Raw genomic sequence first — 25,017 nt, forward strand, 5'->3', positions numbered from 1 at the left:
TTAAAGTTACTTGTTTTACTTCTAAGAGTTCCCACTAATGTAAGTGTAAGTGTAAGTATTATTACAAGTAAACCAATATTAATATAAGTATTTTACTTTGAATCTTATCCAATTACTCACAATATTTAGATTTCTTTCTTTAAAACTTTCATGCTTTGAGATAAGTAATAGTCTGAACTATTTTTATAAAACTGCAGGCTGGAACCTTACTTCCTCTTTTTCCAGGAAACCTGCTCTTCCTGTTTCATGACTCTCTCTGTCTTGACTATGATTTCTTATGATTAAATAGAAAAAAGTAGAATTAAAGCAAAGTTTGCAGGAGACAGAAACAACACACACAACCAAATTGATTTTATTGACATTTAAGTCTAATGTTGGGTCTAGATTTTACTTGAGTGATTCATTTTAAGGAAAACTTTATTTATTTTTACTGTTAAACTAAAATCTCCAGCATGGGGAAGTGGGATGATCTCGGATTTTCTTGACAGGAGCTGAGATCAGAAACACTCACCCAGAGATTCCTTCTTTCTGTTGCACTGGATGTATTCTGACTCCTGGAGATGGATGGATGACTGCTGTCTGGTCTGGACAGTGATGATGGTTAATGTGATATGGTGCATTAGATGAGCTCTGAGAACACTCTTTGTTTTCCCCTTTTAAGTCTTTGTGTCTTTGTGTTCACCTTGCTCTGTTGACAGCTGCTGATTTCGTGGAGTGGGTCACCACTAAGCTGAGGTTACGTTTGATGGAGTTAACATCTGAGAGGCAACTGGTTCAGTTTGTGTTAGTACTCCCCAGAAACACAGATTTCTGAGATTTACAGAAATCCACCTTGAATGTCCTTTCACTCTTATTACCCAGAATTTGTCTGGCCTTCTTTTCAAACTTGTTTTTTTTACTGTACCTGAAAAGTAACTAGTTGATTTTAAAGCGGTCAAAAGTGAACTTATAATTTTTTTCAAATAGTTCTTGTTCAATTCTTTTTTTCTAATAAAATAAAGTTTAGATAATATAGAAGTTATGATGTTGTTCTCCAATCAGCAGATTTATTGTTTTTCTGTGACATTTTGAGCCCGGCTTTTGTTTACTCATTAACCTCATTAATCCATTCTATTTCTTTTTGCTGTTTTAATTTGCCTGAATTTCCACAAATCTGCTCTCATTTACTTAATTTTTTTCATTTTAGATGTCAGAATAAAAGAGTCTTTAACTGATTCATTCTACATTTCTAATTGAGGGCTATTTCAAAACACTACTAGTTGTTTTTTTAAAATCAATTATCAAAAAGTGAGCTGATGGAACTGTTCATTAAAGACATCACAACCATATTTAAATGTAAAGTGATGGTCATATTTCCTTCAACATTCTAAGAAAAAATGGATCATAAATATAAAAGTTCAGTTTCCTTCATCTGCTCATCTGCTGAAGCTGTGAACTCATTGGATGACGCTCTGCTTTCACAGGTTTCTCCAGAATAACAATAAAAGCAGACTGCATTAAAAAAACTCAATATTATTGATCAGAACCTTCAGTTCATATTGTAATTTTAAACTGAAGAGGAAAGCATTAAAAGTGAAGTTGTAAATGAAAATATGAGAAATGATGTCAGGAAGAAAGAAACATATGAAAACCTCAGTAGCTGAACTGTGCCCACTGGTGACTGAAACCATCAACAAACTCAAGAGTTTGCAGCTCATTCATGTTTTGAATTTTTGTTTGTTCTCAGGTACTGATTTGTCCTGTGTGATAGATTGGATTACCACTTGAGCTTTTCTGTGATCTGATGGAGTCACAGATACAGGTAGTTCAGTTCACGTCAATCAGCCTACAGATCCAAACATTGTTCTGAATCCCTGATTCTGAAAACAGGCAGGCACGTGTGAGCACAGATGATGTTTTTAATGTTAGAAAGTTTTTTCACCATTCTTACAAGGGTTGGTTGAAAACCAAAACACCAGAACACTTACCTTAAATGAAGCTATTCATTGACGTGTAGCCCTAAAATGCAGAGACACCAGCTCCATACATCTCTCAAAAGTGAAATATATCTTATCTTTGACAGTCCGTGGTATTAGCTTAGCAGTCTGACTACTTAGTAGCAGTCGGCTTGTATGACAGTGTAAATTTGCTGTTCCCTCAAAATAACTCAACGCACAGTCAATGTCTAAACTGCTGGTAATGAAGGTGAGTACATCCTAAGTGAAAATCTCCAGCTTGTCTCAATGTTTTTTTGTGGACAACACAGTTTTCCTTCATTGTCTTAACTCTCTTGGAGTTTGCTAGAGTTTCACAGGTTGCTACTGTGAAACTGTCATGGAGAAAGCGGCGTTAGAGCCCTAAGTGAACCTCCTAGCGCTTGAGGGGGGAGCGGTAGAGAACGGCTGGCCGAAATTAACATTATTTAAACGCCGCTTATACCGAGAAGCACCAATATCCAACTTCAAACTAACTTCACTGTGGTAGCAACGTCATCTGATCTCCAAATTATGCCCCGCCTCTTCCGTGACAACTCTCACACAGACCAAAAATGTGTCTTGCAAACAGACAACTATGAATCTCTCAGAGGAAATACAAGTCCCATTCCCATTGATTCATTCATTCATTCAGCCAGCCTATTGTTAGTTCACACACATACATTTTCAACCTGTCATTCAGAATAGTATGTCTGTATGCTTTGTGTGCGTGTGTGTGTGTGTGTGTGTGCAATATTTTTAGTTTATATGTGCAATCTTAGTCTTTTATGTGTGCATGTGAGGAAAAAAATGTATGCATGTGTGACATTTTAATAGCATACATGTGCAATTTTAATATTTTTTGTGCGTGAATGAGTCTTTAGCAATGTGTGAGAGACAAAACATAGTTTTTGTCGTAAACGGCCCCTCATAGTACTGTATTTTGAGCATTGCTTACATTATATTAGCTGAATGTTTATTGACTAGCCTCTTTAGGGCAGCATTTTAATTACATCAGAAATGAGAAACATTGTTGCCTAATCTAATCAGAAATGCAGTATATTTATTTTGGTCTTTCCCAGACTGGTGAACTAAAAGGTTTTTCCATCTTTTCTGCAACATAATAAGATGCATGTAAAAGTTTTTGTTTTATTTTTCACATTTCTTTTCAGATAATTTGGCCTCATTTATGTTATTTCTATTCAGTGTGTTGTAGTTTTTATTCTGTCTTAATTTAGATGACCATTTAGTTATTTCTCGTGTCAAAACACTGGCCGTAATTGACAGTTAAATGTGAATAGAGCTGATTGGTGTGAGTATTGTTCAGACATACAGCTACAAGCTGTCCGATCTATAAGCCTCTTCTGTCTCTTTGTGTCTCACTGGCCTTCTCTAATTAGCTCTGCAAATCAATTGGGATTTATTTTATGGCCTTGTCAGAATGTGTCACAGAAACTGAGCAAGTTTTTCAGCCCCACTTTCTAAAGAGACTTTGGACACAAAAAAAGAATCCAAAGCACTCGCAAATCATCAGATCTAATTGTAGAAAGTCTAAACAGAACATATTAGATGCTGCGACTGAAGAAACTTCTTGGAATGCATCAGCTCCTCTTCAGCCAGCTCCAGCAGAAATCCAGTCACTCAGCATCTCTGGGCGTCCTTTGTTATATTTAAAAAGCCTGCACTCTGGCCAAGCCAGAACTATCTGATGCTGCTACTTTGTTCTTGGTTACTTCTAAAATGTACAAAGTTCTCATGCTTTGTAAGGAATATTTGTTGCTGCTATATCCAGACGTTTTACCACTATTCCTCTTGTGTCACAGACTAATTGAGAGAAGGTGTACTTTAGTTAATGTGACTGTAAATTTAATAAAAACAACACCTTTTGATAATATTACATTACAGTTGAAAAGGTTTGGAAGACATCTTTTTGATAAGTTGATTCAGTCTAATGAATGCAGTAATCTCCTTCAAAGCATTTTTAAGTATTTATCCTCTTAATTTACTATAAACAGCCTCCAGTACAAAGCTTCTTCCATCTTTGTTCCCCCTGCCATTACTAGAACGCAGATGTTTTTTTAAGCTGTTCTTCAGATCTGTTCTCTCTAGTAGAGTAGCGTTCATGTTTGCTCCATTTAAATGTGTCTTCCTCTGTAGAAAGCTTCTGACTTCTGAACCAGCACCTCTGTTCTGCACTAAGTCAAGCAACCCTTTGGAGGAAGTTTATTTACTAGGAACATATTTTTTCAATATTGTCCACACTTAGTGACTATAGACAAAGGTTTGCATCCACTGTTTTTCTTGTCTAAAGACCATTCGTGAGGCACAGGCCTCATCCACATGGAGACGATTTTAGGTGTATCCACAAAAGGTTTTTGTCTTCAAATCCAGCGTCTTGGGAAACCAGAAATTATCTATTTTGAAATTGAGTTCCAGAGTGGTAAAAATTCAAAACTGTTTTTATGATTCATGCGAACTTGCAAGCCATGTCTTTTTTTTTAAATGATGATGTTTTGTGTAGAACTACACCGATAGAGCACAGTAGAACTATGTGTAGACCTTTTATGTAGTTTTAAATCTTGTTTGGCTTAGAATTACACAGTTTGGTGTAGTGTGACAACGGAAACAGAAATAGAAATGACCTGAATGAAGATCTTTGTCACATTTGTAAGTAAACACTCATACCTTACCCAGAGATTGCTGTTAGCTCCTGCATTACACATTCACTAGGATTTCACGCTGCCTTAGTCTGACTTGAAGTCCAGTCCTGAAGTTTCAGTGAAATCGGTTCTGCCCGGCCTTACCTCTAACACTGCAGCAGATGTTGAACACGATCTGTGAGTGTTTGTCCAGTCTCTGATGGAAGCTGGTATGAAGTGGCAAATTCTATCAGACAGGATATCTGTGCCCTTGTTTACTCGACTCAGATCCCACTCCCCACATTCAGCCAGAAGACAAATGCCGTCTGGAAACTTGGCAAACATGCCGGAAATGAGATTTCTTATCGCCTCCCGGTTCTGGTTTGCCTGGCATACAGATTTCACCGGCAGAGAAGTGTGTGTGTGTGTGCTTGGGTGTGATTCCCAGTGTGTGCATCTTTGCATGCACCTGTTTGTCTGTGCATATTTGTCTTTTTAGCCAAGTACTTTTTATGATGTAAATTTGCAAGAGCACCCATGTGTGCATCCTTTCTAAAAAGCAGCTGCGTAATATCAAGTAATCAGAACAGCAGCCTCTCTGTGGACAGATCGTCTGCATGCATTCATTCTTCTTTCAATAGCTAATATCTTTATGCTGAGAGGAAAAGCTGGAAATCATGTCTCTAGTCACAACACTGAGCTTCAAAGCCACATAATCAAGGAATAATTGAATACTTATCAGTATCAATCAGAGTTTTATGAATGCGTTATTTGTCTTGATGCCTTTTATGACGTTCCAACAAAGCAATGCTTTCAGAGTGTGTGTCTCTTGGTACATCTATAATCTTTTTGGGATGCTTCAGCGTCTCTATGTGAGTGAATGTGAGTGTGGTTTTTGCTCTCATGACCAATTCTACCTTTTTATAGAGAGAGAAGCAGTGTTTCTCTGACTGTTCTTTCTAAATTCATATAGACAACAAAATGTTGTCATTGATTGATGTAGTATATTGATAAAACTCAGCTAGGATCTAAATATATATTTTTTTCATTTCACTGAGAAAGGGCTACACAGTGGCGCAGTTGGTAGAGCTGTTGCCTTGCAGCATGAAGGTCCTGGGTTCGATTCCCGGCCCGGGGTCTTTCTGCATGGAGTTTCCATGTTCTCCCTGTGCATGGTGGGTTCTCTCCGGGTTCTCCGGCTTCCTCCCACAGTCCAAAAACATGACTGTCAGGTTAATTGGTCTCTCTAAATTCTCCCTAGGTGTGAGTGTGTGTGTGAATGGTTGTTTGTCCTGTCTGTTCTCTGTGTTGCCCTGCGACAGACTGGCGACCTGTCCAGGGTGACCCCGCCTCTCGCCCGGAACGTTAGCTGGGGATAGGCACCAGCAACCCTCCCGACCCCATCAGAGACAAAGGGTGAATAGAAAATGGATGGATGGATGGATGGATTTCACTAAGAAATCTGAAAAAAACCCAGAAGGCCTTCTGTCACTTCTAGCAAAATATTCAATTTTCAGAGCTGATTTTTTCTATATGTTTATTGTGGACTACTGTGTGATTTGACTGAACTTTTATTCCTGTTCTGAAGCGAGATGAGGTCAGAGCTCTTGCTGATCAGAGAAAACTGAATGAAGATTTCACTTTTCAGGTATATCTGTCAGAGATTTTGTTGACAATTTTCCAATCATCACCTTAAAGGTCTGATTTCTGTTTAAGAACAATAATTGACTGCTAAATCCTCTTTTCTTCTGGATTAATTAGAATTTGAAATTCTGTAACATTAAAAGGTTCAGAAGATTGTGTTTGTTCTATCTGGGTGTAACCCATATACTCTGTTGAAATACATTTTCCTTGTAAATATGGGCACATCCAAGGGGAAAAAGAGGCTTTACAAGCATTGTTACAATAAAGAAGTAATCAACAACAACGTCTGCGAATGGGAAAGAATCTGGTCTGGGCAGACTGGGCAGAGCTGGTTAAAGCCACGCTCATGAAAATAGTGTCACATAATGCAATAAATCATAACTGTATTAAAACCCTGTAACTCTTCTCATCCTTTACTCTAAGTTTTCACTCATTGCTGAGGAACCAAACTTTAATCTTTTTTTTCTCATAATCAGTCTGAGAAGATAGAAATGTTCACTCTGAAGATTTTAACATAGTTGTTCCATATAACAGCAAAAATTATTTGTGAAGAGCCTTGTAACTGGATCATACCTTGTACTGGTGCTCATCAAAGTATGTTTGTTAACTTTAACCATTCCTGTGAAGAATAGTTTAGAACTAATAAAACCTGGTTGGAAAGAGTTACAGTGCCTTGTCTAGAAGGGATGGTTTCTCTTGTGCCTCTGATTAAAACGTCAATCACACCAAACAAGTTCCCCTTGGAATTGATTAAACCATCTTGTCAGGTTACAGATGGACTGGAGAAACATGGGCTGAGGTTTTTGCATTGCACCTAGAAAGGGAATTATTGAGTTAAATGTGTTTGAGCAGTGATGTATTAGTGAATACATCACTAGTTTCACACATTGTTTTTAAAGTTTGTTTCTTATGCATTTTCAGTTGATTTGCTCTTTTAATGTCATAAACTTAAAAAAAAAAACAACTCTTCTGTTTTAGCAGAAAAGGATGTTTTGTGTAATTCCTTCTTTTTTCATCAGAGTTGGAATTGTACAGTGGAGTTAAAGTTTGGCCAGTGACAACAAAGTTGATACTGCTCAACATATTGATCATAAAGCGCAAGATCCCCTACTCCAGCATCTTTCTCCCAGCTTTCTAAATATGTCCAGGCAGAAACTTAAAGAGCAGCGACAAAAGTAAATGATGTGGATTAGCATTTAGTTAACAACTGATGGTGTTATCCAGGCCCTGGCCACAACATCCACAAGAATGTGGATGATATGAGTTACTACAGCTTTTAATTTCCCATTGAGTTAAATAAAGCAAGTTTTTTATTTATTTATTTATTTTTTTTTATTATTATGCTGAATTTCAGTGTTTTCAATACAAAGCTGAAAAGTTGAGCGGGAAAGAAGCACAATTTAGCTTGAAAAAACTGATGTCAATGCAAAACAAAAGAATCAGTCATGATATATTTTGAATCAGACTGTCAGTACTTGTATCTCTATTAGTGCTTTTCATGATAAACTTATTGGTAAATCTTAAAAATAAGAAAACGTTTTATAAGTTATAATTATCCACAATGTTGACAAAAGAATGTTGACAAAATAAATGAGAAGACAAATGACATGTAAAATATGTAGTTAGATGTAAAATACTTCTGGGAGGTCTGAGAGCATCCATACATTTCGTCGCTTTGTGGCTAAAATCATTTTTAGATAATGCAAACCCAAATACAACCAACAGTGCCAACTGGTTTTATGTGTGAGTTTACAGCAATTTGTTGCTGTGGGATACAGAATGCATGCAGCTTCATTATTGCCTCATCTACCTGCTCATAAATGTGTGTTTGTTTTCCGCCCTTCTGGTGTTTAATTGCAGCTGTAGTAGCAACGAGCCACTCGGGGTGTTTTTAAGCTCGTCATTTGCACAAGCCTGCTTCTGAAATCAGCAAACAGCACATTACACTGGCATTTCCAATCCATCTAAGAGGACTGGCAATTTGAGCTCACAGGTGCTGCTTTTGGTTAAGCGGCGCTCTGTGAAATGTAATTCGCCATGTGATTGGCTTCATTGTTGCAGCTCCGGGCTGTTTACGCATCAGTCTGTCCAGCCGACACGGTCAGGAGGATGGAAGGATGGCTGAATGTGCATTCGGATGTCATGCCTCCCCTTGAGGACAGATAAACAAGCACATTGAAGTGCAGGGATGAAGAAATTCTCACTCTATATGGTAACTTTGTGTCTTTTTTTGTGATTTAGGTACTTGCCTTGAGTCCGTACAGAAAATGAAATGTGCAAATGCATACTCCTGCCAGTCTTCTTCTCTTTTTTCTTTCTTTCCAGCTGATAGAGGCCAGTGCGTTGGTGCTTGTTTCCAGCACTGCAGAGTTAATTAGGCATTTTATGGCTGATTTACAGCCTGACAGCCAGACACAGAAGATGGTTACTGTCTTGTCCTTGTTCCCACTCAAGGACTCGTCAAAAGGCATTTTACAACACCCAACCGATTGAAGAGTACAAGCACATGCAAGTGGTCTTCTTAACCAAGTCAAGGACAAGCTTTTTCCCATAATCTAAGAGAGGAGTATTGAATTAGGAGGATAAGAGCAAAAAATATACCTCAGCGTAGGAGACCAATGACAAATGGCAACCTGGGTAAAAGCAGATAACCCAGAATGGTGAGGCCAATGGGCCAACAAACATCATGTTTTGTTTTCAAGATCCTGTCATTCATCACTTCTTGTCAAGTCCACCTTGGTCAACTTTTTGGCCCCCTCTGCAAGCAAAACTATTGTGTTTAGAATATTGTAGTTGTGTTTGTTCATGTGGAAAAGCACCCAGACAAAAATGCTTTCTATGCCTTGCTATCTATATTGTTATCCATATCCATATTGTTCGACTAAAACTCTGAACTTTGATCCGGAACCAAAGTTCCGGATGAATGAAATGAACCGGAACCAAACCAGAACAGAAGGCGTCCCACCAACGTTTTGGCTTCCAGTAAAGTGAAAAATAATCTGAAATATTGCATGAATCATTATTTTCTCTTGTCATTTAAACCTATATTCTAAAAATGCTGCTACCAGTAATGTTTACCACTTATCTACAACAGTTTAGAGAGGATGTATTTCCCAACACTGAAGCTCACAGTACATCCCACCCACACCTTCTCACTTCTCACTGATTCAAGTTGGCATCAGCAGGGAGCTAACAGCAATGCTACCGAGCACAAACTGTCACCTGAGGAGAGCTAGCAAAGCGCTGACAACTAACAAGAGAAGACATCACATTAGCCAGCGCAGCAGCATGCTAACAGAGTGAGCTGCTGCCTCTGTGCCGCTGTAACTACAGGTGTAGTATTCATTCATGCTTAAAGAGCCTGACACTGGCACGCCAGCAGCCGGCGGCTCGCTCCCACAACACCTGACAGCTAGTTAATGTCAGCCCTTTTTCAGAAACAAGAGAGGACACAGAGGTACGAGAGGTGCTTTTGTTTAGGGAGGGCTAACACAGTGTGGAAGCTCTTGACATTTAGAAATGGCTTATTTCCTTTCTCTTTTTATGACCCTTCAACTTTGTTTCCTTGATACTTTCTTTTTCTCCATTTTTATCATAGAATAGAATAGAATAGAATAGAAATACTCTATTCATCCCAGCAGGGACATTACTTCGCAGTTGCAGCACAGAGACAAACACAGCAACAACTACCATAGAGTAGTAGCTGTAGATAAAATAAAACAAAATATAAAATACAAAATGCTACAAATTGTAAAATTATAAAGTGCTGTAAAATATAAGATACAACTTAAGAGCAGTCCTTGCAGAGATTCAAAAAATGCAGATATTTATACGTAAATATATGTACAGCAAGTGTGTCACAGTGCATTTGTGCAAATTGGGCTGATTAGTGCAGAACAATGATCTAGCTTTTATTGTACAGTGAGATGGCATGTGGCAGGAAGGATTTCCTGTATCTGTCCATACGACAGCGGAGCTGGAGCAGTCTATGTGAGAAGGTGCTCCGCTGTCTGTCCACTATGTGGTGGAGAGGGTTCTGTTTATTGTCCATGATAGACAGAACCTTCCTCAGTGTCCTCCTCTCCACCACAGTTTCCAGGGACTCCAGCCTTAGTCCCAGTACAGAGCCAGCTTTCCTGATGATTTTGTCCAGTCTATTTGAGTCTTTGGCTCTGAATTGTCTTACTCTCTAGTTTTCTTGCATTTTGTCATTTTTATTCTTTTTTTTTTTATTATAAGTGTTAACCTCCTATAGACCAACTGTTTCCAACTTTATGAGCAAAAGTCAACATCTGTTTGTTCATAACATCTGGAAGGAAAAGTGGTTAGCAAATATATTTTATTAAAATTATTTATAACCTAGAAACAAAAGAAATGTAACCTTATTCCTGTAATTGTTTCTTGATAGCCTGAAGCAACTCTGATTGAAAGTAAACTTTATTTAGAACTCCAACAAAATATTTTGAATTCAGTTTGGTTAATTATTTATAAGTAAACACTGTATTTCTACAATAACTGGATATAGATAGATAGATAGATTCACCTTCAGGGAAATTGTAGTTCCCGTCTCCCACAGAGCACTAACATATCAAACAATACATCAATACTTAAATTATTATGTATTTATTTATTTTTTAGTGTATTTGTTTATTTATTTAAGCCCCATCCTATAGTCCTGATGTTTATATTGTACTGCTGTTAGCCCTCCTTCCAACCTCTAATGAGAAGTTGAAGAGTTTCGTTGCACAAGGGACAAAGGAGACTGTCTGAGTCTGTTGATCCTTCATTTTGGAAGAATCAATCTCCCACTGCATCTGCTTTCCTGGATGCTGATGACAGTGTGCAGAGGGTGTCTGGCATTGTCCATAAAAGCCTTGAGTTTTTGTAAAATTCTCCTCTTTGCCATTGTTTCTTGGTAGTTTTTACATTTTTTAGTAAAATAAAAATTGCGAATGATCTCAGCTGTATTCGGGTATGAGCTTAATTTGCCTTCATCTTATCAACTTCACATCTCAAACATGCCTCTACAAAACGTCAAATTTACTTTGTTTTTACTGTCAAAAATTTCAGCTTTCTATAACCAGTGTTGGGCACCGCTATCTAAGATGTTAGTGCTAACCCTAAAGAACTAACCATGAACATTACAATACTTATGCTAATGCTAAAGCACTAATTTCAATTCAAATTATATCTGCTTTTAAAAGACTACAACACTTGAGCATCAATTTAATTTTGATAATTTACATGCTCTTCAATGTTCTTGCATATTGTATTTAGGTTTACATAAATGTAGTATATGTGTTCATATTTTGCACTGTTCTTGAATGTTGGTTTGAAATAAAGTTATTGTTTATTTCAAATTATTTACGCAGCAATAAACAGTATTCACCCACTTTAAGATAAGAGCATGAACTTAGACGTCTCCTTGAAGAGTCGATAACCAAAATTTCACCACAGATATGAAACTTTAATCAACTGAAATTTTACAGAACAGTCAAATAAATTTTTTTAAAGCGCTTTAGTATTAAATCATTCATTCTAAAGCATTTTACCCAAAACGTTTTTATCCAAAAAAGTTAGCAAAGCGCTAAAGGACTAAACAATGAATTAGCTCCACTAATCTGCATTAGTGCTAGCAGATTGACCCAGCGCTGTACACAACTAAGGTTGTGACAAGAACACTTTAAATCAAAGAGATGATTAAGGTTAATCATAACCTCTTTTTGGTACTGAAAGTATTTTAGTACCTTATAAAAAAATTGTAAAAACATTTTTCTTCAATGGGTTGTCACAGTATTAAAACATAAATCATTTAAATATTTTTTACATTCTTTTTCCAATTCTGCGATTCTGTCTGCATTTTCCCCAGTGTGTAACTTATAATTTCCTAAAATCAAACCAGTGTGGAATGGGCCTGCAGTTGGTACATATCTGAACCTCAGTCATAGACAGTTATTATATATCCTGAAGCTCGTCTGCGTGATCTGGCGAGTGTTTACTTTATAACTTTGAGCAGGGTAGACATGTAGCAAAGGCCATCTTGCCTCTCTGCCTGTCTTTTCTTAAAAAAATATATTTGTTACCATTTGTTAAATAAAGCACTTCAAGCTTTAAACAAACATGCTGCCCTGTCTGTGCTGCCTTCCCTGAGGAGTTTCTGTGAGATGGAAATGTGTGTGTTATATAGATTCAAACAATGCAACGATGATTACTGCATTTTGTATAACTGACCAAGACTTTTGTACGTGTGTGTGAAACAGGTGGTTATCCCCCAAGCTAACTGTAGAAACAAAAGCCTATTAACATGTTTTTGTTGAAGTGGAAAAAGCTGGGAAATAGTGTAATGAGAATCATTTTGCCACATGGGAATCTGAACATTTGAACAGATCTATTTCCTTTCTCCTTTTCTTTCTTTCTTTTTTTGTTGTTGAGATGCTGCTTTCTGCATTTATTGATTGTAGTTTCGGCCTTGGACTCATGTTGATAAAGACCTCACCGTCTGCTTTTGTTTCATCCAGAGTTTGCTTTCAGTGATGTTTTCCCTCCTGTTTTTTTTCTGACTTTGTATTAAAAAGTCTTAAATTCATGTATCCAAAATTAAGACCTTTAAATGTCTTGAATTCATTTTAAAATAAAGTAAGTTAACCTTAAATACATTAATTACAGGTTTTGAGTTTTGCCGTGGCAGAAGTATTTACTCAAATATATGTAGTTTATTTTTCTTGTGGGACTTTTTAAGTTAGCATCACACACACTCGAGGGGTTGAGGCTACCGCCAACCAGCTACTGCTAAATCCTTGCTAGCTATGTAGTTAGCTTTTTGTGTCTGTTGCAGGTGAGGGTAAATTATCACCAGTTAGCTGGACTTTGTCTTTATCATTGGCTCACAATGCTACGTGCTTCCTAAACAAAAAAATTTGGCTCTCGAACATAACATATGCAATTTTCTTTTGCACAATTCTGTTGTGACACATCTCATAAATTTCATTCTTAAAAGTCTTACATCTGAGTTGGTGAAACCTGCAGAAACACTTTCCTGGTGTTCCTCCTATACATGTTTTTAAGTTTTCTTCCCACATAAGCATCAGAATCAATTTAATGTGAGGAGGACACATTAGCTAGCAATAGAGTAGCTAACGGACGGCTCTTTTCTCTCTCCTGTGCAACTTATGACCTTTTGATTGCCGTTTGTGGAGTATTATATTCTTGAATAAACTTTCCATCTAAAAAATATCAACTTCCACTTCCATTTAGCTTTTTTCCAGCAGACACTTAAATGCACCTGCGGTTCAATCACCACCTCTACTGCAGTAACTTGAGTTGGACCAATACAACTCGTATAGTTAAACCAGAGAGTTCTGTCATCTCATGAGACAAAATAGACATTGTGAGATGTTAATGGGACCTTCACCTTTGTCCTTTCTTTGTCTAGTTTTCAGCAGCCAGACCAAGCAATTCACTCTGTCTATGTTTGAAGCATGGCTTACTGTGAGCTGTTGGTAACTAGGAAAACCTGGAGTAGAGTTTTAGCGATAGGAGTATTCTCCTGTCAATCACCTGGAATGGATTATGTCATCAATCAATAGAAATAGCGCTCAGGAGAGTCCAGACAACTATTTTTCTAATGGAGCATTTGCACATAATCATTATGACGTCAGTAAAAATCAGCAGAGTGTCTGGAGTCTGGGCTGGTGAGGAGCAGACTAGATATTTCAGTCTTCCATGATGCAAATTCAATTTACATTCTGGCTTCATGGCAGACAAGTCACTGCCAGTCGCCTGGAATGGCTGTTAATTTTCGGCTTTAGGTATAAATGATCTGGCAAAGTGGAAAAATTACCTGGCAATAAATTCACCTAATTTAGATGTAATAATCATATTTTAATACAAATCTAAGTTATAATTTTTTTATAAGTTACATGCTGCAGTTTTAAGCAGATGTTCGGTGTGAGAGTTCACGGTCTGGTGGCAAATTATTTTTCAGGTTATTTGTTTAGCTTTCTGGCTATCATACTCATCCGGGTGAGTGTTGGTATGTGCGCTGCTTTACCTGCTATCTAACCGCTCCGGATGTCTTTTTTTTCCTACATCGAGCTTCAGTGTAGCCTAACTCTGTCAATTATTAGATTTTTAAGTGCCATATTAGATTTGTTGTGTTTGTTACATTTTGACGTGCTTCACGTCAAAATGCAACGTTGTAATTTTTCACTGCAACACACGAACTTCCCCGTTCACTCTGAGCTTTAAATCACAAATCGATTTGTTGCTGCAGCTTGCATAGTGAGAAGGAAAGAAGAGATCAGGCTGCAAAGTGAGATAAATGTGATCGGTTTTTGGAGATCGGCAACAGGACACAGTGATCGGCTATCACCAATCATACACTCTTTCACAGAAATCAGCCGATAATGATCAGTGGAAGATCGATCGGTACACCGCTAATGCAGACAGATCTTTATTGCAAACATTTTTAGAAGCAATTTTAAAACGACACCAAAAGTAATAAACTGACATGGATTCAAAAGCAAAATATATTCCATTGAAATTCTTTATTGTTTTTTTTCTGTTTTTCTGTGCAGCAGCTGATGAGAGAACGGCAGCAGATGGCCAGTCGTCCCTTTGCTTCGGTTGCCGTGGCGCTGGAGGTGGGCGGCAACCAAGAGGAGCTGCAACAGGTCAGAGTGAGGCTGCAAACACTGGCACACTCACACAAGTAAACACAAACAGAGCACACAAACTTCATTCAGTTGCAAATTTCATGTGAGTTTTCTTTCATTGAAAAACCTAAAATAATCCAAATGAGCAGTTTTGTTGAGAAGGGGTAGGATGAAAATTTTTTTCTAGAAACGCAGCATTTTCAAACTTATTTTTATGAAACTGTTACAAACTGATGTACTGAATATTAAAAAACAAATGATGGAAAATGAGTTACTACACATTTAATTCATTTAAAATTACTTACAATTTTAAATAATGATAAAAGAACATTGACCACTTCTGGAAAAATTAAATTAGAACACCCTGAATGTTTTCCCATTTCAGACTGATGAAATTACACACAGGTTTGTCACATTAGTTTCTTATAAATGGAATATTACTGGCTTTGTTATGGAGTCTGGATTATTTCTAACTGATAAAATGAACATTGAGACCACAGTAATGTAAACATTTGTTCATAACTTTCAGATAGAAGGTTGTTGCATCTTATGTGTCTGACAAATAACTTACTGAGAGGTCTGACAAGAATTTGAAAATATCATCATTCCACTATATAGATAACAGTCTACAAGTAGAGGACATTCAAAATATCAAGCTGAGGACTGGCAACTCAAGTGATTTTACCCTGAAGGAAAACCTCATGATATTAAAACTCCAACAACTCTAAAATTTTATGATGTTACCAAAGACTGGTTAAGAAATTAGAAGAAGAATCCCCAAACTGCATAATGTCTTAACTTTTTCCTCTAGAAAACATATTTTTTGTTGATATATTTTGTTATTTGTTAATTAATTAATTTTTATGGATTTAACACATACGAAAAACAGCACTAATATCCGGACAAAGTTAGAGCTACAAGATTAGCCGTGTGACTGACGGTCATCACAGAGAGGCATCTGGTCAAATGGTTTGGATCATCCTCTGCTACTAGTTAGGTTACAGAACACATAGCAGTAAAACCTATACATGCTCTGTACCTTTGTCTTGATAGGGAAGTCACGTGTCTGGTCATCCATGTGTCAAATTCAAACTTTATCCAGAGTCAAAGTTTTGTAATGTAAAGCTATTATTTGGTTCATAGGGTTTGTATTGCTGTTCTGAAATTGGGATGATTTGATTTTTAGCTTTTATTATCAAGAGACAACTGAATTTTGCTTGAGTGCAAAGTTGACCTCAAGTAAAATCTGAGCTTTCTACACTTTTCCTGCAGTTTATGTCTAAGTGACGTATCTTGTGTCAAACCAATGTTCTATAACATGTTGCTGTTTAGTTGCCAGGTGTTCGCCAATAAATTACCTCATTTAACAACACATGCTCAGCAGCAAAAGGGACCAAACTCATTTGAATAACCTTGCCTGCATGACATTTATTTCAATTAATTAATTTTGTTATTTGTTAATTAATTAATTTTTATGGATTTAACACATACGAAAAACAGCACTAATATCCGGACAAAGTTAGAGCTACAAGATTAGCCGTGTGACTGACGGTCATCACAGAGAGGCATCTGGTCAAATGGTTTGGGTCATCCTCTGGAAGCTGTAATGGATTACAGGAGGTGAGCAGATCACCTCCTGTAATCCATTACAGCTTCCAGGACCTGAAAAAAACGCTTCAGCCAAAGTGGAACGTTGAAGAATGAGTCCAACTTTTCAACATGAGGTGTTCACAAGTTCTTTAGTTCAGCATGAGTTTCGAGTCTTTGAGGGTCTAGTCCAAGTCAATGCTTGGAGAGGAAAGTCTGAATCGTCATTTGTCCATCCTTTGAAGTGGTGTTAAAGTCAAGTCTCAAGTCTTCAATGTCCAAAAAACACAATTTTGCAATTATGATGTTGTCATTAAATAAGAATAGCAACTAAAATAAGCTTGTTCATGCAATGCCATTAAAACATATGCCATGCCTACCTCTTCTTGTCATCTTCTTTGTCCTTTCTGCCAGTAGAAACATCTGGTTGGTCACCACCTGACTCTTGTGATGTGGAAAACGTTTGTTTTCACCTTTGCGAAATACACAAATTTTGATGGAGCCAACAAAAAAACAAAACAACTCTGCCCAGCACAAAAATGATTTATCAAAAAACAATTGTTGTGTTTCCATTATGCAAATTTATTATGGTAATTCCAATTTGCATAATTATATGGTCATTGGAAACAAAGCTATGTGTGCATAGTCCAGAGTTCACTTCAACCAAACCGAGACAAAGGTTTGTAGGCAAACCAGAATGAACTTTTCTGGTCCGTATCAGAGTTTGATTGTGCATTCTCACCTCCCCAAATGAACCCGACTTTCTAGGAAAAGGACCTACAGTGTCTTCTACTTTTGGATTCTAGGATTTTTGCACAACATAAAAATAATAGAAATAATTGACATGTCCATATTTTTTATGATTAATATGCCATCATTGTGTTCAGGTTTGTCTCGGCCCTGTTGAATCTGGTTCCCTCTGGAGTAACTTCCCTTATCTCTGCTTCAGTCTGGTTTCCATTTCACTCTGGAAGGTGAGAGACAATGGGCCAGCTCCATTCACACTGAGGTTAATTACACAACATCTGGTTCATATGCAGGCACGCAGCTTGGCATAATTGTGTAATTAATGAGCAAAAGGGAACATTTCCATCCTGCCCTCGTATTTTGTGTTGTCCTGTTTATGCAGCTGCAGTGTCTCGTTAAACAAATGGAGTCATCATCATTTCATTTCATGCCATGTTTAGATGCTGAGCAGGAGCGCTGCAAAGACAAGTTGCCAAGAGATACTGAATTCTATTTTTTAACTGATGCTTATCTTTTATTTTTAACTTTGTTTGCCTGAATGTTTAACTTTTTAAATCAGTCCGGTGTTAGCAAACCTGTTGGAATGGTCATCATTCATTCAGTGAAGCATAAGCAGTAATCTGGTTTGAAATCCAAACAAAGTAAATCAGATAGAAGTGATTTACTTTTGAACATATTGCCCCTGGATCAAGCTAGGCACATCCTCATCCCTCCAGAGCAGGGAGGCAAAGACCAGAGTCTCATTATTAGAAGTTGGTGATTCATTACTGCCGATTATATTACAGCCAGGATTTCATTAACTGTCTGTATTTAATGAAGCATAAGACTTTATTTGTTATACTTTAGATCTAATTCCTGAAAGGAAAAAAAATCACAGCCAAAACATGAAGGTTAACCTTCACAGTGCCATGTGATAGTTTTCATACTCCATAAACTTTTTTCTCACTTGACGATGCTACCTTGATTGTTTTTGACATTTATGTCATGTAGTCATCCAATACAAAGTAGTTAATAACTGTTAAGCAATACATATATATATATATATATATATATAAAAAAAAAAAAAATTCCCTTCTCACCCACCGCGGGTGGTGATTCTTCTTCCTCTTAGCTCGGGTCCTCTACCAGAGGCCTGGGAGCTTGAGGGTTCTGCGCAGTATCTTGGCTGTGCCTAGGACTGCACATTTCTGGACTGAGATGTCTGATGTTGTTCCTGGGATCTGTTGTAGCCACTGTTCCAGTTTGGGGGTGACTGCCCCGAGGGTCCCGATGACCACAGGCACCACTGTGGTCTTCACCTTCCAGGCCCTCTCCAGTTCCTCCCTTAGGCCCTGGTATTTCTCTAGTTTCTCATGCTCCTTTTTCCTGATGTTGCAGTCACTTGGTATTGCCACATCCACCACAACGGCTTTCCTCTGTTGTTTATCCACCACGACTATGTCTGGTTGGTTCGCCCTCACCATTTTGTCTGTCTGGATCTGGAAGTCCCACAGGATCTTAGCTCGGTCATTCTCCACTACCTTCGGGGGTGTTTCCCACTTTGATCTTGGGGGTTCCAGTCCATATTCTGCACAGATGTTTCTGTACACTATGCCTGCCACTTGGTTGTGTCGTTCCATGTATTCTTTCCCTGCCAGTACCTTGCACCCTGCTGTTATGTGTTGGACTGTCTCAGGGGCCTCCTTGCACAACCTACACCTTGGGTCTTGTCTGGTGTGGTAGATCTGGGCCTCAATTGCTCTGGTGTTTAGGGCCTGTTCCTGGGCGGCCATGATGAGGGCCTCTGTGCTGTCCTTCAGTCCAGCTTTTTCCAGCCATTGGTAGGATTTTCTGATGTCAGCCACTTCGGTTATTTGCCGGTGGTACATCCCATGCAGGGGCTTGTCCTCCCATGATGGTTCCTCCGGCACCTCAGCTTCTGTTCCCCATTGTTTGAGACATTCACTGAGCACATTGTCTGTTGAGGCTTTGTCCCTGATGTATCTATGGATCTTGGATGTCTCGTCTTGGATAGTGGTTCTCACACTCACTAGTCCTCTGCCTCCTTCTTTGCGGTTCGTGTACAGTCTCAGGGTGCTGGATTTGGGGTGGAACCCTCCATGCATTGTTAGTAGTTTCCGGGTCTTAACATCTGTGGCCTGTATTTCCTCCTTTGGCCAGCTAATTATTCCTGCAGGGTATCTGATTACTGGTAGGGCATAGCTGTTTATTGCACGGATCTTGTTCTTGCCATTGAGCTGGCTTCTCAGGACTTGTCTTATTCGTTGAAGGTATTTGGTTGTGGCTCTTTTTCTTGTGATCTCATCAAGGTTGCCATTTGCTTGTGATATTCCCAGGTATTTGTAACCTTCCTCTATGTCTGCTATTGTTCCTTCTGGGAGTGAGATCCCTTCTGTGCGGATGACCTTCCCTCTCTTTGTAACCATCCGACCACACTTATCTAGTCCGAATGACATCCCAATGTCCGTGCTGTATATCCTGGTGGTGTGGATCAGTGAGTCGATGTCTCGCTCGCTCTTGGCGTACAGCTTGATGTCATCCATGTAGAGGAGGTGGCTGATGTTGGCTCCATTCTTGAGTCGGTATCCGTAGCCAGTCTTGTTGATGATTTGGCTGAGGGGGTTCAGGCCTATGCAGAACAGTAGCGGGGACAGCGCATCTCCTTGGTATATGCCACATTTGATGGATACTTGTGCAAGTGGCTTGCAGTTGGCTTCAAGGGTGGTCTTCCACATCCGCATTGAGTTTGCAATGAAGGCTCTCAAGGTCCTGTTGATGTTGTACATCTCTAAGCATTCGATGATCCAAGTGTGTGACATTGAGTCATAGGCTTTCGTGTAATCAATCCAAGCCGTGCACAGGTTGGTGTGTCGGGTTTTGCAGTCTCTGGCAACTGTGTGGTCTACAAGGAGTTGGTGTTTGGCTCCTCTGCTATTCACCCCGATGCCCTTCTGTGTCATGCTCATGTATTGATCCATGTGTTTGCTTATCTTAGCCGCTATGATGCCTGACATGAGCTTCCAGGTTGTGGAGAGACAGGTTATTGGTCGGTAGTTAGATGGGACCGGGCCCTTTGTTGGATCCTTCTGGATGAAACTATATATATATATATATATATATATATATATATATATATATATATATATATATATATATATATATATATATATATATATATATATATATATTTTTTTTTTTTTTAAATATACAAAAAAGGGGGAAATGTGCCATGAATTTGTATTCAGTCCACTGAGTTGTTACTTTGCAGAACTAGCTGTTGATTTCACTTTGATAGATGAACCTAATCTATAGAACTCAGTCTATCAGGTTTTATTTTAGCTCTGTTCATCCTTCCATCAACTCTTGACCAGTTTTCTTGAGCCTGCTTGGAAAAGAAAATCCTTAAAAAAATTATATTATTATTTTTTTAAGTAATTTGGCCTTAAAAACATTAGTCAGTGGTGTAAAATGAAATGACATCAAAGTGTTCTCAGACTGAGTTGAGCACAGACATTGCGTTCTGTGACTCCAGGATTTGGCGGGTAGAGTTAGCTAGCTGCTTATATATCCTTGCTAGCTAGTTCACTTCTGTCGCTGTATGATCCTTTGTTCATTCGGTGCAAAAAAGCTTGGCATTTTGGGGATTAAGACCATAGAGAGCCATGTTCACTGTCATAAAACTAAAGATGTTGACAAGAGCCACAAACAAGCTACATAAATATAGTTTTTATTCCTTGGCATAGCTGGCAAACTGACAGAATTGCTACTGCTAGCACTGAACTAAGAGATACAAACTCTGAAGTCAGAGGCTTAGTGTGTTTTAAATATAGTTTCGAGCACAAGTCTGACCTATATGTCTTAGCATATAGGTCTAATGATAAAAGGTCTTAAAAAGTCTTACATTTGATTTGATGAAATCAGATTTCCTGTGATGGACTGCTGACCTGTCAGGGTGACCCCACCTCTCAATGGACATAGGCACCAGCTGCCCTCACGACCTCAGTAGGGATGAGCTTACTGGCTGGTTGGATGGATGGATGGAATATATTCTATTTGATTTCAAAGGAATGACTCACTACATAGGAAAACAAAGCCATGATATAGTTCTAGAATCTTTCACTCTATTGAATATTTTCCAACAAATGAATGGCTTTCTGTATTTAGATTTGAGAAAGGCCATGAAAGAGTGATTTACCATGTGGCGTTAGTTATTGAGCCATGCTAAAGCCACAGAGCTGCTGATATTAGTTTCAAATTGTCTAAATAAAATACTCCAAATACCAAACCCAACTTTCTTGAGTTATAAAACTTCCAAATATGGCTTTGGCTAAAAAAAAAAAAAAAAAAAAAAAAAAACTTTGGAGGAAATGCTGCTTCTGTAAAAGCTGTGTAGGTTTTAGCAGTACAGTATCTCATGATTTCATTACACTTAACAAATAAGAAAAGTTACCGTTAAATGGTTCAGGAAAGCAAATCCAGTCAGTGGAACACAAAACCTGAAAAACCAACTCATCATGCTCAGTTTAAAAGATATTTGCAGCAAAAGGGACATCTGAAGGACTTCACACAGTCCTGTTGAGTCCGCTGTAACTGAACTTTGGTTTGTCTGTCTAGAAAGTCTGGTTTGTTTGTGGAGGTGTGATTGCGTAATCGAAGTCTGATAAAACGTCTGGTAAAAATGTAACAGATGTTACAATTTTGCTTTGTTGCTGAAATACAAACAAACTTGACTTGTTCTAACTGTTTTATTTTAAACGTCAGCTATTAAACTGTTAGCCCACGTAGCAGGGTGTGGGGCCCCGTTCAGCAGCTTGAGGCCATCTTCTCCAACCCTGGCCCTGATCAGAACTTCCCAGCATGTCTTGGTAGTGTTTTGGAACTGAGGCAGTCATCAGCATAAATTGATGTTTTCCGCTGCCTCCATAAAGAAGCAGCATTACGTCGTAAAGCTGATGAGCCCGCAGCAACCGGCATCTGCACACCCCCAACCGCCAAAAACTACTTCCCACCTTGCAGCTGATTAACAACACTCTCCTGTTTTCATAATACTATTTAAAGCAAATAATGAATCAATTTCATATCTAGTGTTTTAATGAGGAGTATTTATTCTTCAATTGCAAGAGGATTTAATATGCCTGAGGAAGGAGGGCTGGTGGGCGGACAGGAATGGGCGGAGGGTCGGGAAACCAAGGGGGAAAGGAGCAGATAAAGAATATTTATGGTGGCTGGGGAATAATGTAGGTTGTGGATCAAACCCGTAGCTGAATTTTGAATGCATGTAGAAACCATCACATGGCTTATTAAATGCCACAAAAAGGGTTCAAACAGAAAAAAGGTGGAAAAATGAGATTTATGCTCAAACATGTGAGCATAAACCTCATTTTATATCTCAAATTTCTGTCAACAGAAAAAATATTGTTCTTTTTATGTTCTACATTTAAAAAAAATTAATGATCAGATCAAATATAAAACTAAATTTCATTTCAGCTTCTGTCTAAGATGGACTTCTTTCAATAACCCCACAATCTTCAGTTTCTGTTTTTCTCTCCAATTCAGCTGCCTGTATTTCTTTTTGAAGTGTTTTTTTGTCTTTCTATTGGAGTGAGATCAAGGGGAATAAACACAAAGTGTACACAAGCAATTTTCTCTTTGCCCTCAACAATGTCATCATTTCTGCAGTTCTCTATGAACACGGCTGAAGACAAAGATGGCTAGTGCTCATGGAAAAAAAAGAGAAGTTATATTGATGGAAAATTATGGTTGAACTTTGCTGACCGAGCTCAGATAAAATAACTCAATAACCAGTTTTCCCCTCAGATTCCTGCTGTGCTCCCCTTCAGGAACTCTGATTTGTTGTTGCAGAGTGTTTCTTCAAAGTGTGGCACTTCTTTTTTTTAAAGAGACAGCAGCCCAGTAAAACAGGAGCAGTTTCATTTGTTAACTCAATAGTAAAGGTAATTTTAGATGATTTCGTTAATGAACACATAGGTGTGGCTGGCAAAGCGCATCGCGCACACATAAATGAACACAAAACTCCAAAACAAACAAAGACAGAAATGCAGCAAATAGCAAAATAAGCAGGTGGTCTGCAACCTCCAGACCACTAGAAAAAGTCTGGAGCAGGTAATATTAGCAACATAAACATTCTGCTTTTCTACAATATTGTGAAATACTGTGCACTTTATTCTTTGTTCAATCTTACATCATCACATCCCAGTTTAGGGTCCCATATATTAGGTGAGCAACTTCCCCTTGTGGTCAGGAGTCCTTCCAGCTCTTTATCGCCCCCTACAAGTTGGAGTGAAAACATCAACTCTGAGAAGCTCGGCTAATCTACAGCATACATATAAACCACCAAATGCTTGGGCTTTGAAAGAAGAAGAAAAAATAAAAGTGAAAATGATAATTTTATTTGAAAGCAAGCATGATTTTTCATACAGTGCAAATCAGAGCTAAATTAATTTCTCCATCAAGATGCCAGAGTTTGAAATGTGTAAAATCTAAATTGAAGTATAGCCCATACAAAAAAGAAGTAGAAGCATATAAAAAACAAGCCTTACATTATCTAAAGTATATGTTTTGTATATTATATAAGGCAGATATGATTTACTCTCGGGCTGCACAGTGGCGCAGTTGGTAGAGCTGTTGCCTTGCAGCAAGAAGGTCCTGGGTTCGATTCCCAGCCTAGGGTCTTTCTGCATGGAGTTTGCATGTTCTCCCTGTGCATGGTGGGTTCTCTCTGGGTTCTCCGACTTCCTCCCACAGTCTAAAAACATGACTGTCCGGTTAATTGGGATCTCTAAATTCTCCGTAGGTGAGAGTGTGTGTGTGAATGGTTGTGTGTCCTGTATGTCTCTGTGTTGCCCTGCGACAGACTGGCAACCTGCCCAGGGTGACCCCGCCTCTCGCCCGGAACGTAGCTGGAGATAGACACCAGTAAATCAGTTGATCTAGTTTGCTTGGTAGGACTTCAGGACCGCTCCAGTCTGAAATCTTGGGCAGATATTGCAGTGTATGTAGTGTTCCCTGAGGACAAACGATGCCTGTGGAATGTGTCATGTAGCCAAACAGAAAATGACTGTCTTAGTGTATCAGAAAGTCACTGGCACAGACATTATAGATGTGAACCAGGTTAAGGGACAGAGCAGTGAACTGGTTCAGGACTTACTTGGGACATCAAAGATGGTTTTAACCTGTCTTGGTGACGTCGCATGCCTCAATTTTAGGCCCTCCTTCTCTTCTCTCTTTATTTGCTCCATACTACAGAAACATGTCACATCTTTTCACTATTATGCCAGATGATGATGATGAGGATGATGATGATGATGAATACTTTATTGATCCTCAAAGGGGAAATTCAAGGTCCCAGCAGCTCAAGACATTACACACAACATACACTACAATTCACACAATATACCACAAAAACACTAAATCACCAAATTAACACAATTACCAGACCAACATTACTAAGAGCTAAAAATACTAAAAAACACTAAAAATCCTAAGTGCTAAATTTAAATTTAAAACAGTTGCCAGAATGGAGGAGTGCATGTTGACTTATAATGTAGCCGACAGAGTCAGTCAGAGTCAGTCCATCAGTCTGTATGACACTATAAGGAGTGTGGAGGTGAAGTCTGCTGTGTCGATGGACTAAGCAGAGAAGTCCACTTCTCCCCTGTCCTTCAGTGAAGCATTGTACAATAGTATGGCCCTTGGTACAAATGACTTCCTGAGTCTGTCTGTTGAGCATGTCAGGGAGCGAAGTCTCCAGCTGATCAGACTCTTCTGCTGCAT

At 38.5% G+C, this 25,017-nt stretch overlaps 1 protein-coding gene across 4 annotated transcripts in view; it reads left to right on the forward strand.

The window, feature by feature from the left end:
- atrnl1a (attractin-like 1a) overlaps positions 1-25,017 on the forward strand; it is a 251,671-nt gene that overhangs the window by 193,813 nt on the left and 32,841 nt on the right. Inside the window, exons 28-30 of one of the 4 annotated variants that reach the window (XM_044136568.1) lie at positions 6,180-6,239; positions 14,812-14,907; positions 17,364-17,450. In XM_044136568.1, the coding sequence (XP_043992503.1) occupies positions 6,180-6,239; positions 14,812-14,907; positions 17,364-17,450 (243 nt within the window). The remainder of the gene's footprint in view (positions 1-6,179; positions 6,240-14,811; positions 14,908-17,363; positions 17,451-25,017) is intronic. The other 3 variants (XM_044136570.1, XM_044136569.1, XM_044136571.1) reach the window with 3 other exon arrangements.

Source organism: Gambusia affinis, linkage group LG13 (assembly GCF_019740435.1).
Source record: "Gambusia affinis linkage group LG13, SWU_Gaff_1.0, whole genome shotgun sequence".
NCBI classification, from domain to species: Eukaryota; Metazoa; Chordata; class Actinopteri; order Cyprinodontiformes; family Poeciliidae; genus Gambusia; species Gambusia affinis.